Source organism: Micropterus dolomieu, linkage group LG06 (assembly GCF_021292245.1).
Source record: "Micropterus dolomieu isolate WLL.071019.BEF.003 ecotype Adirondacks linkage group LG06, ASM2129224v1, whole genome shotgun sequence".
Taxonomy (NCBI): domain Eukaryota; kingdom Metazoa; phylum Chordata; class Actinopteri; order Centrarchiformes; family Centrarchidae; genus Micropterus; species Micropterus dolomieu.
The window spans coordinates 30190242-30203484 of NC_060155.1; the positions used below are offsets into that span (position 1 = coordinate 30190242).

General features: G+C 48.0%; 2 protein-coding genes across 8 annotated transcripts in view; one reads left to right on the forward strand and one right to left on the reverse strand.

Annotated features, from left to right (window-relative positions):
* fastk (Fas-activated serine/threonine kinase) overlaps window positions 1–4169 on the forward strand; it is a 9557-nt gene extending 5388 nt beyond the window's left edge. For 3 of the 4 annotated variants that reach the window (XM_046051181.1, XM_046051183.1, XM_046051182.1), the window contains 6 exons: window positions 639–855; window positions 975–1134; window positions 1308–1399; window positions 1484–2186; window positions 2293–2407; window positions 2861–4169. In XM_046051181.1, coding sequence (XP_045907137.1) covers window positions 639–855; window positions 975–1134; window positions 1308–1399; window positions 1484–2186; window positions 2293–2407; window positions 2861–2947 — 1374 coding nt within the window. In that variant the 3' untranslated portion in view covers window positions 2948–4169. Of the gene's footprint in view, window positions 1–638; window positions 856–974; window positions 1135–1307; window positions 1400–1483; window positions 2187–2292; window positions 2408–2860 lie in introns of those variants that run through there. The other variant, XR_006825344.1, reaches the window with a different exon arrangement.
* A 197-nt stretch (window positions 4170–4366) lies between these two features.
* ubtfl (upstream binding transcription factor, like) overlaps window positions 4367–13243 on the reverse strand; it is a 14972-nt gene continuing 6095 nt past the window's right edge. For 2 of the 4 annotated variants that reach the window (XM_046051187.1, XM_046051186.1), the window contains 14 exons: window positions 11130–11250; window positions 10926–11036; window positions 10667–10794; window positions 9591–9732; window positions 9468–9509; window positions 9050–9163; window positions 8788–8949; window positions 8561–8689; window positions 8323–8408; window positions 7960–8149; window positions 7126–7173; window positions 6673–6810; window positions 6363–6464; window positions 4367–4851 (listed from right to left, as the gene is read on the reverse strand). In XM_046051187.1, coding sequence (XP_045907143.1) covers window positions 4768–4851; window positions 6363–6464; window positions 6673–6810; window positions 7126–7173; window positions 7960–8149; window positions 8323–8408; window positions 8561–8689; window positions 8788–8949; window positions 9050–9163; window positions 9468–9509; window positions 9591–9732; window positions 10667–10794; window positions 10926–11036; window positions 11130–11250 — 1597 coding nt within the window. In that variant the 3' untranslated portion in view covers window positions 4367–4767. The remainder of the gene's footprint in view (window positions 4852–6362; window positions 6465–6672; window positions 6811–7125; window positions 7174–7959; window positions 8150–8322; window positions 8409–8560; window positions 8690–8787; window positions 8950–9049; window positions 9164–9467; window positions 9510–9590; window positions 9733–10666; window positions 10795–10925; window positions 11037–11129; window positions 11251–13243) is intronic. The other 2 variants (XM_046051189.1, XM_046051190.1) reach the window with 2 other exon arrangements.

Consider the following 13243-nt stretch of genomic DNA (forward strand, 5'->3'; position numbering starts at 1 on the left):
GACCTGCCGCGTGTTTACCGTACTGACTGCGACCTGCCGCGTGTTTACCGTACTGACTGCGACCTGCCGCGTGTTTACCGTACTGACTGCGACCTGCCGCGTGTTTACTGTACTGACTGCGACCTGCCGCGTGTTTACCGTACTGACTGCGACCTGCCGCGTGTTGACTGTGACCATGTGACCTGCCGCGTGTTTACCGTACTGACTGTGTTGACGGGTTTTGACCATACTGACACGTTGACCGTACTGACCCTGTGACCTGCCGCGTGGTGACTGTAGTGACCGTGTGACCTGCCGCGTGGTGACCGTGGTGACCCTGTGACCTGCCGCGTGGTGACCGTGGTGACCCTGTGACCTGCCGCGTGATGACCGTGGTGACCTTGTTGACCCTGTGACCTGCCTCAAACAGAGGAGCTGCCAAAGAAGGTGGACAGCATCACTCCGTACACAATGGCGCTGATCGCCAAATACATTGCTCGCCATCGACTGAGAGAGACACGACTGCTCGACACCATTGCGGACTTTCTGGTGAAGAAGGCCGAGTACCTGGACAGTAAGGTGAGGACTGGACGGTGCTCGTGTGGTCTTCAGTACCTGTGTACAGGACTCTGCAGGTGTCTTTGTGTGTGTGTCCTCAGGTGATCCAGAAGCTGGTGTTCCCGTTCAGCAGGATGAGTTACCGGCCGTCTAACGAGCAGCAGTTCTTCTCTCGGTTGGAGGAGGTGGTGGAGCTGAAGGCGCTCAGCTCGCCGCTTGCCACCGTCAACATCCTGATGTCTCTGTTCCAGCTGGGACATTTCCCCGGCCTGGTGCTGCACCGAGTCTTCTCCTCCGCCTTCATCAGCAACGTCACCAGTCAGTACCAAACCCAACGCGCCAGATCTGATTCAGACAGGCTTAAATATTCTGAAACCAACGGTTTCCTCAGACGAGAGTACAAATGTAAAGGTTGGTCTTCTGTGTTCCCCCCGCAGACAGTCCGTACGCTCTGATCGTCCGGCGGTACCTCTCCCTGCTGGATGCTGCTGTGGAGCTGGAGTACCGCGAGTACACCGGACCACGACTTCAGGACGCCCACAAGGTCCTCATGTTTGACCACGCCCTGACTGCTGATGAGGTCAACCGCAAGTACAGGTAACACAGACACACCTGGTCGAACACAGGCCCTGCTGTTGTTTAGCCGAGCCATGTGATGATGTTGATTGAGATTCAGCAGAACCGGATCTGCATCAGCTCAAATTATTCTAGTTCTTCGGGCCAGTTGTTGTAAACTTGTAAGTGGTTCTGATCAGTTTGTGTCCGGTCAGCTATAAAGGTCTGGTGGCTGAGGCTCTGCGACAGCTGGTTGGAGAGCAGAACTACAAACAGGATGAAGTACTCGCCCCGGGATACTACACAGGTACTACACATGGAGTATTACACACTAAAAACTGCAGTTTTTCTAGTCTGAATGTTGCAGTCATTGTCATCTCTTCGTCCCCAGACTTTGTGTTGTGGATGGACAGTTCTGGTCGGGTTCTACCTATCAGAACCGGAGCTGGTCTCGCCTTCAGCATCATTCCTCCGTCCTGCGTCACCGTGGCGACCAAGCCAGCTGATGGTAGTGTTGCCATGGTTACTTCAGAGTTCCAGAAGTTCTCTCCCTTCGCGACGCTGGAGGAGGGCGCAGAGCAGCCATGTCAGGTGGGCGAGGCGCTGGGCGGGGCCATGGAGCCCAGGTCCTTCCTCCCCCACCACATCCGCGGCACGGCGGGGGCCACGGCGGCCTCAGGGCCCCCGCGGCCTGGGACTAATGGAGGGCCGTTGGACTATGGCCACTACTACGTCCCCCCAGCAGAGTACTACTCCAGTCTGGCAAAGGAGCACTCTCTGGAGAGCCAGGACAGCTCCACACTCAGCAGCCCCCCCTCTGACAGCCTGGCCCAGCCCGGGACCCAAGGACCTGCAGGGGCCGCGGCCCCAGACTCACTTTTCCAGTTTTCCATCGGTAAGATCCTGGAGGACGAGGGGGGAACAGGGACCCCAGGAGGCCAGGGGACAGACTGTGAGCTGCCGGAGTTCTATGAGGACGTGACGTATTCTGAGGGGTCCGGGGCCGACAGAGGGCCCCCATCACCGCCACAGCTCCACGCTCCTGACAGACCCGACGCGGACAACCCACTTACAGACCAGAGACAGATCAGGAGGTCAGTCCAACTTATGTAAACGTGAACAGCCGGGTTCTGATCAGTTCTCAACAGAACCTGTTCTCTGTGACCATCATGTGTCACCATGTGTGTCTGGTCTCTGCAGGGTCATCATGTCCGTCAATGATAAGTGGCATTACTGCCACAACTCTGAGGTTCTGGTTGGTTCTCGGGCCATGAGGGACCGACACCTGAGGCTGCTGGGATACATCATCCTACAGGTCAGCCGCCACACAGCGTCCATGTTTAAATGTTTTAGATGCTGTGTCCTGCTGGTGCCTCTCAGGGGGAACCTCAGCCACCAGGAACCGCTCGCTCAGAGCTTCTTCTCTGGTGTCTTACCCCGGGCCTTCCAGCTCTAACGCCTCTGTGGACCTCTTGTCAGCCAGGTTCAGGAGGTGCTCAAGGTTCAGTTCTCTACGCCCGTCCCCCCTGCTCCTGAGTCTTTAAGTAACCTGGCAGTAATCTAAGACCCCAGCAGGTTCTTAGGTTACTGCCACAACACAGCCGGCTCAGACTCAATAGGTCTAGATGTTGTCAGCTAGTCAGTCCGTCCTGCGGTCAGAGGTCAGAGTCCATGACTTTGCTGCTGCCTGCAGTTACTGCTCACCATGTAGCTAATGCTGCTCTGTTTCTACACCTGTTCACCTGCTGTCTTTCTTGTCCCCCCTCAGCTGCCGTACCATGAGCTGGAGAAGCTGAATGGTATCGAGGAGGTGAAGCAGTACCTGCACAAGAAGCTGCTGGACGCCCCGCTATGACGCTCTGTGTGTGTGTGTGTGTGTGTGTGTGTGTGTGTGTGTGTGTGAGATGTCACGGCTGCTTCAGGTCTGTGGGTCCTGGTTCTGGGGTCGAGTCCGGGTCGGAGGTGTGTTGCCCTCTGAGAGTGACAATGTATATTCAGATCACAGCTGCAACTACCAATGATTTTATCAATGACTCTGTTCACGATGTCCTTATTAATCAGTCAGTCTCTCAACCTCCTTGTCCTCTGGTGTCCGTCTCTCCTCTTTCTTAGCTCAGTAAGTGTTTTGGACTGTTGGTCAGACAAAACGAGACATCGCCGTGGACTCTGAAAACTCTTAATAATAAGTTTATCAAAAAGACCATCAACAGATTAATAAATGTGTAGTTGCAGCTGTACACGTTAATGTGCAGGTTGACTCAGACTCCCATCAGGCTTTGCAGCTTTTTAAAGGACCACCCTGCTGCTTTCTGACCATTTTCCAAATCATAAGTTCTCAGATTGATCTCCTTCCTTAAGCGAGCTTCTGTTCATTTCTATAAACATCCACCATCAGGGCCTCCTAGCAGAACCCAGCCACCAAACTCTGTTCAATTTTCCTTTAAGAGTACTTTTAAAACAAATCCCGATTTATTTAATCTATTTATGGTTGTTAGATGTTCTCTCCCTCTGTGACATCTGATGGAGAAAACATTTCTTTTCCTTTTAGACAGAAAATATTTCTTAAACTGAATGATCAGCCTTGAAAAGTGTGTGTAACTGCAGAGTGCGAGTTCCTCTTCATGTTAAAAACAGCTCCAAGAACATGAGCTCTGTGATTTCAGACACAAACATGATGTGAGGAGTTGAACACATACCCGGGGCCGCTCTCACCTGCTCAGGTGTGACCTTTGAGTTTGGAACATGGTCCGCAGGGAAGTAGTCCTTTAACGTGACGCCGTGATGTCATCATATCTTTCTTTTGTTTTGGGGGGGGGGGGGGGGGGGGTGATGCATGTGTGGGGCGTTCCTCTTTTCTAAAATCAGGTGGAGTTAATGAGCTTTTTCTGGGGTGAGGGCAGGGGCTGATGGGTACTGTAGTTCTGAGTGTCCACAGGAGTGTGCCAAAGGCCAGCTTCTGTATGATGATGTGGGGTCAGAGGTCAGATTATTTATTTGTGTATCAGGCGTTGGACGTTGGAGGAAAGAAGCTTGTTTATATTCTATAAATCTATTAATTAAAATGTCTATAAAACCTGTGTTTGAGTTACTGTATTTGTTGCAAGAAATAAACCTGTAGTAATTATGGGATGTGTCAAAAAAGCAAAACACCACCCTTAAATAGGATTCTTGTATGCTGTATATTTCAATTAGTAAACGTCCTAAGTGTCATGCTTTCACTGTTGTCACCTGTCGCTGTGACATCACTGTGTTTAAATGAATTCAGAAGACAGACTTGAGAAAAAAGTGCATTTATTTGTTAATTTTCTCAGGCTGGCGGCTGATTGGAGGCTGAACACTGGCTCCTCCCTCAGCGGTAACTAACAACAACCAATAGGCTCCGCCCCTCCTGCCTGTCAAACTGTACAAACCTGGCCCTCGCCATCGCTCAAGAAATAAAACAAACCTGTCTGAAACGTCCGGCAGATAAAAACCAACACTCGATAAAAAACAGAAACAAACACACAGGTAACAAAACTCTCCGTCAGGCTCTGCCCCTTCACAGGGAGGTGGGAGGGGCCAGCATGTCCGCAGTATGCCGACGACACCACTTCTCATTGGTCCGCCGGGATGATTGGCACTGAGGAGGCGTGGCCTGCACAGCCTGTCCTCTCCAATGAGGTGGAAGGTGCGGAGCTAGTCCGAGTCCGAGTCACTGGAATCCTCAGAGGAGCTCTGATCTTCATCGTCCTCATCATCCTCGTCGTCATCGTCGTCGTTCTGACGAAATAACAAAACAGGAAGAGGTTTAATTTACATGTTGTCGCCGCGGTGATTCGGAGTCACAGTTAATAGAGAGCCTAAGTCCCGCCCCTTCTGGTGGACCACCATGGGACTTTAGGAAAATATACATACGGTAGCCAACGGCAAGAGACAACAATTTTTAGATGCCGTTAAAGTTGTTCTCTGAATCACACATATGTTGTTTATCAATTTAAAATGTACACTTCAAAGTCAAGAAATTTGCAGTTTGATGTAAAACTTGTAATATAAAAGAACACAAACCTAAAAGTTGCGTATGTGAAGTAACTTTTTCTCTCAACTTAAGCTAACATTACTGAAGCTATTGTCAAAAAACTGACATGAGAGGATGATGTGATAAAAGGACCCACAGTCACTGGATTACACACATCAGGTGAGATACATTTCAGCATGGAACATGGCTAAGTTACATAGCTGGTCACTGAAACTAACGTCACTGAAGCCAACGTCACTAAGGCCAACGTCACTAAGACTAACGTAATTGAAACAAACTTCACTGAAACTAATGTCACTAAGGCTAACGTCACTTAAGCTAACGTCACTAAGGCTAACGTCACTTAAGCTAACGTCACTAAGACTAACGTAATTGAAGCTAACGTAATTGAAACAAACTTCATTGAAGCCAACGTCACTAAGGCCAACGTAATTGAAACAAACTTCACTGAAACTAATGTCACTAAGGCTAACGTCACTTAAGCTAACGTCACTGAAGCTGACATAATTGAAACAAACTTTACTAAAGCTAACGTCACTGAAACAAACTTCATTGAAGCCAACGTCACTAAGGCCAACGTCACTAAGACTAACGTAATTGAAACAAACTTCACTGAAACTAATGTCACTAAGGCTAACGTAACTTAAGCTAACGTCACTTAAGCTAACGTCACTAAGACTAACGTAATTGAAGCTAACGTAATTGAAACAAACTTCACTGAAACTAATGTCACTAAGGCTAACGTCACTTAAGCTAACGTCAAAGAGCTTCCATGTGTAGATAATGTGATGAAAGGACCAGGAGTCGTTAGACTAAACACATCAGGTAAGATACATCTGTGCGTGGAACATATCTGAGCTGCCTGGCTAGTAGCAACAATGAATGTTGGCTTAGTATTACAGCGCTAACATGTTGGTGACGTACATTGTGCGAGAGGAGAGATGTAGTTCATTGAGCGGTTTCACACAGAACTAAATATTACTGTACAGTTTTATGAAAAACCGCAACCTCGACTTAAATTATCTTTTAAACTGACAAACATGTGTGTAATTCAGGACAATTCCAACGGGATCTAAACATTAATCTTTCTCGTCCTATGGTGGTCCACCTGGAGGGGCTTAGGCTATTAGCTTAGCTGCGTCTGCAGAACTGGGAGCATGGAGGACCTGTAAGGACCAAGTCTTTATATAAATCAAACCTGGAGGAGTTTTAATGAGTTTTCTTTATGATTGCTGAAGGGTAAAAACGTTTTCACCTCGTCATCCTCATCGTCGCTGTCTGTGGAGCCCGACGTCTCGTCATCTTCATCAGAGTCAGACGAGTCGCTCTTCTCCTCGTCTGAGTCAGACATGTCCTGCTGGAAGACGACATAGATGCAGCTTTATAACACAGAGCCTGACAGACCGCACTGAGGTATTCAAAACCTTTCAACAGTCTCAATGCAACTCAAAGCAAATCAGTAAATTGAACGCAAGAAAGTTCAGAAATGAGTCTGGTACAGTTATATGTTATATATTTATTTTAGTTCACTGTCCCTTTGTGTGTTGTTGTGTAGTGTGTGTTACCTTGGCTCGGTACGCCATGGCCCTCTTGGCAACCCCGACAGTCTGTGTCGCAGCTCTTGAACTCGCCGCCTTCCCCTTTGCTGTCACACGGACTTTAGCTCCCGGGCTGCTACGAACTTTAGCGGTGCTGCGACGTTTCTGAACCAAACAAACAAACATATTGACGCACTGAAACGTCTGACCGAGGATAATTAAGCTATCAGTAACCTGCAGCGCCTGTTAGCTTAATGCTATCTTAGTCTGTGTTACCCCAAACGCAATTTAGCTTAGCACATTAGCTTAGCTCTTAGCATTATGTCTCTTAAACATTCTGTATTATTGGTAGTTTAATGCTACCGATATGTTAGCAAGTGTCCTGTTAGCTTATGGTGGCTCTCTGGGCAATAAGCTAATTAGCAACTTACCTAGCTAACCTACCACTAATGATATAAAGTTGTACAGATTCCAACTCACCGAGGTGGAAAATTCCTTGTAGACGGCTCGGTCCTGAGGAGACAGAGACTGGAGACAGGAAGGAAAGAGTCACATGTCTTTTTATTTCATTTTCTTTGTGTTAAATCAGCTTTGTGTCATGGCCGCTAGAAGGCGACCTATTGTCTCAGAGGTCTGGAGAAATGCTGAGCATCTCTATCAACGACTCAGCGGAAAGTTCTGTTCATTAACATTAAGTCAACAAAAAAAATTCTAAATTAAACTTTGCTGTTAAATAAAGTTGTGAAGTGTTTGTCCTAAATGTTATCAGAAAACAAGTGTTGTTCTTGATATATTAAATGTATTATTAACGTCGCTGTAAACGTCTGACTGCGCTGTAAACTACCGCCATCGCTGTAAACCTCTGACTGCGCTGTAAACTACCGCCATCGCTGTAAACTACCGCCATCGCTGTAAACCTCTGACTGCGCTGTAAACTACCGCCATCGCTGTAAACGTCTGACTGCGCTGTAAACTACCGCCATCGCTGTAAACCTCTGACTGCGCTGTAAACTACCGCCATCGCTGTAAACCTCTGACTGCGCTGTAAACTACCGCCATCGCTGTAAACCTCTGACTGCGCTGTAAACTACCGCCATCGCTGTAAACCTCTGACTGCGCTGTAAACTACCGCCATCGCTGTAAACGTCTGACTGCGCTGTAAATTGCAGACGTCACTGATTGCTGTTACATATCACCTTGGTTTAAAATATTAATGATTCCCATGGTTCTCTGCAGAGAACATGTGACCTGAGCAGGTTGAACCAGATGCTGTTCTCCAGACCTCTGGTTGCAGCGGCGACAATGTGAGGTTACCTTGACCCAGGCCTCCAGTTCGGCCTTGTACTCCACCTGCTGCTCCTCCACCAGCTTCTTGTACTTGTCTTTCTGACTCTGGGTCAGTTTGTGCCACCTCTTCCCGATCTCCACCATCCGCTCCTTCAGGCTGAAGTGGTTCAGCTCGCCATTGGTCAGCAGCTCCTGCGAGAACATCTGATACCCGCTCCTATTGGATGGAAACAGCAGGGGGAGGGGCTTACTACGAGGCTGGTTTTATTCAAAAATATATTTCACTGAAATCTGCATTCTGTCTCTCCCCCATCTGGTCTGGTGAAGTCATTGATCAGCAGGAGCGTCTGGTTAAACTCTGGTTATTACATCACTTCCTGTCAGACTCACACTGGAGGCTTCTTTGGTTCTCCGTCAAACTTGGGTTTCCTCTGACTCTGACCTGCAGGCGGCGCCCTCATCTCTAGCAGCTCCCTCTGCAGGACACAACCATCAGTACAATAAGAGAAACGGCACTTCAGCATTAATGAATCAACCATATCTGTATTAATTGATCAACATGTTTCAGTGTGACTGCAATGTCAGCAGGTGGTGGGCGGAGTCAGTGGGGGGGGCGTGGCTCACTGACCACAGGTTGGTACTGAACCTCGTAACGCTTCTGGTCCTCCGCCGCCTTCTTGATCCAGGGGATCTTCTCCTTCTTCTCCATCGACTTCCAGGCCGCCTCCATCCCGGCCTGGGCCTTCCTGCGGTCGCTCTGTGGAGCAGGTCACATGACCAACCAATGGTGAAAAAATGTCACATGAAAAACTGACACCACACTGTCCCCCGCAGGTAATTAGTGATGAAACGCACTCTGTATTTGGCCAGGTAGTCTCCGATCACGCTGTGCTGCCACATCTCCTCGGCTGTTTTCGGCGTCTCTGGAAGCTTTGCCGTCTTCTTCCCGTCACGTTTGTCCTTTGCCGCTCCGGCGGGTGTCCATGGCTCTGGCTCCGCCTCCGCCTCCCGGCGCTCCTGGGACAAAACCAAAAAACGCCACGTCGCAGGTGAGTTTATATTTTAACCAAAAACATACACAGCCCGATATCACAGCTGAGGCTCCAGGTGTTCACACCTTGATGGACGGAGACTTGGCTCTGTGTGGGCTGGAGGCCGTGCCCCCTCCCAGTCTGGCCCCGCCCAGTTTCTCCTCAGTCATGACCCGGTCTCGCTCCTCCTCCGGGAGACTCTGGAAAACACACAATCCAGCTTCATCAATAAAAACCACATTTATTTTGTACGTCATCGCTTTGTTTGTTATTCCTTTACTCGTGCCGCCGCCCGCCCCCGCACCTTTAGCTCAGCCCAAATAATAAACACATTTTTCATGGATTTGTTTGAGCTTTTTATTAAAGGACTGTTTGCTAACGAAGACCCTCCAGGTTCACAGTCAACAGGAAGAACTGGTTTAATCCAGATTATCAGTGGAGAAAATGTTTAAAGCTGCTTTGCGTTTATATGAACAGGAATCATCTGATTGGATCTTAACGTACCTCCAGAAACCTCTGCAGGTCGATGTCGTACTGCTTCTTCCTCTGTTGAAACAGAAAAGAGTGAGACGTCACGGTGTGAACGCTGCTGTGACGTTAGCTTGGCGTTAGCGTGCTGATACCGACCTGCTCGCAGCGTTTCTGAAACATGTCCTTCTCTTTCTGCGTCATCATTTTCCACTGCTTACTGCAGAGCACCATCCGCTCTGTGCTGGGGACGTCCTTCATGTTCACCATCAGCTCCGCGCAGTACAGCGAGTACCCGTTACTAGCCAGAGACACACAACCGTTAGCCACTTCTGCTAGCCAACACACAAGCGTTAGCAACCTGGTAGCTCACCACACATTGTTCTTCAGCTTCTTCAGTGCAATTTATACTTCCACGTCAAATCGACAGCGTGGCCTCTGCGTAGCGCCCTACCCTACGCCATCACCTACGGCGTAGCCAGACGTGCACCTTCTCAAAAATGTAACTACACGTCGAGTCGACGCGGACCGTAAGCTCTGCGATTGGTCGGCTGGGTAGCCTCGCAGCGCCTCCGAGCCGACAGGAAGTGCCCGTCCTTTGAAGTAACTTTTACTAGCGGCCAAAACGGTGGCTGTAACACAGTGGATCGATATATTTGACCGTCACAAACCGAGCGAAATGACCAGAATGTGATCCACGCGCTCGGTAACATTTGAAAAGGCACACAATTTTACCCCCATTCACGTTAGCGGAGCGCTAAACCAGAAGTTAGCCTGCTCGGCTAAGCCTGTTGGCTAAAGTCAACACAGCGGACGCTGTAGCGCTGCTGCCGACTAGCGTTTGGGGGTGTGATTGCTGACTGACGGACACACGGACGCACAAGTATAAATGCACGGCTACGTGCGTAGCCTATGGCGTAGCTACACACGTGGACCCTACGCAGGAATGTAAATCAAGCTTTAGAACTTACCATCTGCCCGTTAGCAGGACTGCATTCTGCTTGTTAGCAAATTTTTAGTCTGCATACTTGTTACTTTTTGTCAGCTCTATAATATCTTTTTCACCAGCTTGTTTAAATCTAGCTCATAAGGTTGTTAGCATCCTGTTGAATAGCTCATTAGCATCCTGATACTCTGTTGTTAATCCGAGCAGCACGTCACTAGTATCTTGAACATCAGCTGATCAGTATGGCGGTAGCATTACGCTTGTCAGCTGAGCGCTCATTAAGACTTACGGGGGTGGTTTTGTCGGCCGTCCGTCAAACTTGTCCTTCAGCTGTCTCTCTGCTTTGGTGAGGACGGACCGAACGTGATCATCAGACGTCACATCTGGATGAGCTTCATGATACGCTCGCATGCTGCCCTGCACACACACACACGTTCAGGTCTCACCTGTTCTAACATATTCCTTTCCCAAGTGGATCCATAGGACCAGAGGTTAATAAATCTAGTCTGGTTTGGTCTGGTTTAGTGTAGCCTGGTCTGGTCTGATACCTCGTAGTCTTTCTGGAGCTCCAGAGCCTTGCTGATCCACTTGAGTCTCCTCTTGTCAGACAGCTGGGACCACTGTCTCCTCAGAGCCTCCTTCAGCTCCTTCTGACTCACCTGCAAACCAAACACAGTTTCACTTTGGAAAACTCTCTTCAAAATAAGTATTTTATATATAAAATAATATATTTAATGTCTGTGTGCGCGTACGTCTGGGTGCAGCTTCATGTAGGCCTTCTTCTCATGGTTGTACCACAGCTGCTGAGGAGTTTTAGGTTTCTCCGGCAGGTCGGACTTCTTCCTCTCTTCCATCAGCTCGGGATGATCCTGTCTGCAGGTCAGCTGATGTTAGCCATGCGAAATGCTAACACCACACGCTTAAAAACACCCGCTAAATGCTAACACCACCCGCTAAATGCCAACACCACACGCTAAATGCTAACACCACACGCTAAATGCTAACACCACACGCTAAATGCTAACACCACACGCTTAAAAACACCCGCTAAATGCTAACACCACTAAAAACACCCGCTAAATGCTAACACCACCCGCTAAATGCCAACACCACCCGCTAAATGCTAACACCACCCGCTAAATGCTAACACCACACGCTTAACACCACCCGCTAAATGCTAACACCACCCGCTTAAAAACACCCGCTAAATGCTAACACCACCCGCTAAATGCCAACACCACCCGCTAAATGCTAACACCACCCGCTAAATGCCAACACCACCCGCTAAATGCTAACACCACACGCTTAAAAACACACGCTAAATGCCAACACCACACGCTTAAAAACACACGCTAAATGCTAACACCACACGCTAAATGCCAACACCACACGCCTAACACCACACGCTAAATGCCAACACCACACGCTTAAAAACACCCACTAAATGCCAACACCACACGCTAAATGCCAACACCACACGCTAAATGCTAACACCACACGCTAAATGCTAACACCACACGCTAAATGCTAACACCACACGCTAAATGCTAACACCACACGCTTAAAAACACACGCTAAATGCTAACACCACACGCTTAAAAACACACGCTAAATGCTAACACCACACGCTTAAAAACACACGCTAAATGCTAACACCACACGCTAAACAACACACGCTTAATGCTAACACCACACGCTTAAAAACACACGCTAAATGCTAACACCACACGCTTAAAAACACACGCTAAATGCTAACACCACACGCTTAACAACACACGCTAAATGCTAACACCACACGCTAAATGCCAACACCACACGCTTAAAAACACACGCTAAATGCTAACACCACACGCTAAATGCCAACACCACACGCCTAACACCACACGCTAAATGCCAACACCACACGCTTAAAAACACCCACTAAATGCCAACACCACACGCTAAATGCCAACACCACACGCTAAATGCTAACACCACACGCTAAATGCTAACACCACACGCTAAATGCTAACACCACACGCTAAATGCTAACACCACACGCTTAAAAACACACGCTAAATGCTAACACCACACGCTTAAAAACACACGCTAAATGCTAACACCACACGCTAAACAACACACGCTTAATGCTAACACCACACGCTTAAAAACACACGCTAAATGCTAACACCACACATAGTTTACACGTAGTAAACAGTCAATACTCAATACACAGTCAGTGAACAGCACACAGTCAGGTAAACAGTCAGGTAAACAGTACACAGTCAGTACACAGTAAACAGTCAGTGAACAGTCAGTAAACGGTAAACAGTCAGTGAACAGTAAACAGTCAGTGAACAGTAAACAGTCAGTACACAGTAAACAGTCAGTACATAGTAAGTAAAAAGTCAGTGAACAGTAAACAGTCAGTGAACAGTAAACAGTCAGTGAACAGTAAACAGTCAGTAAACAGTAAACAGTCAGTGAACAGTAAACAGTCAGTAAACAGTCAGTACACAGTAAACAGTCAGTACATAGTAAGTAAAAAAAGTCAGTGAACAGTCAGTAAACGGTAAACAGTCAGTGAACAGTAAACAGTCAGTACATAGTAAGTAAAAAGTCAGTGAACAGTAAACAGTCGGTAAACAGTCAGTGAACAGTAAACAGTCAGTGAACAGTAAACAGTCAGTGAACAGTAAACAGTCGGTAAACAGTCAGTGAACAGTAAACAGTCAGTGAACAGTCAGTGAACAGTAAACAGTCAGTAAACAGTAAACAGTCAGTAAACAGTAAACAGTCAGTAAACAGTAAACAGTCAGTAAACAGAACATACCTGAATCGAGCCATATTCTTCTCAAACTCTTCTTTCTCTCTCTGAAACTCTGTG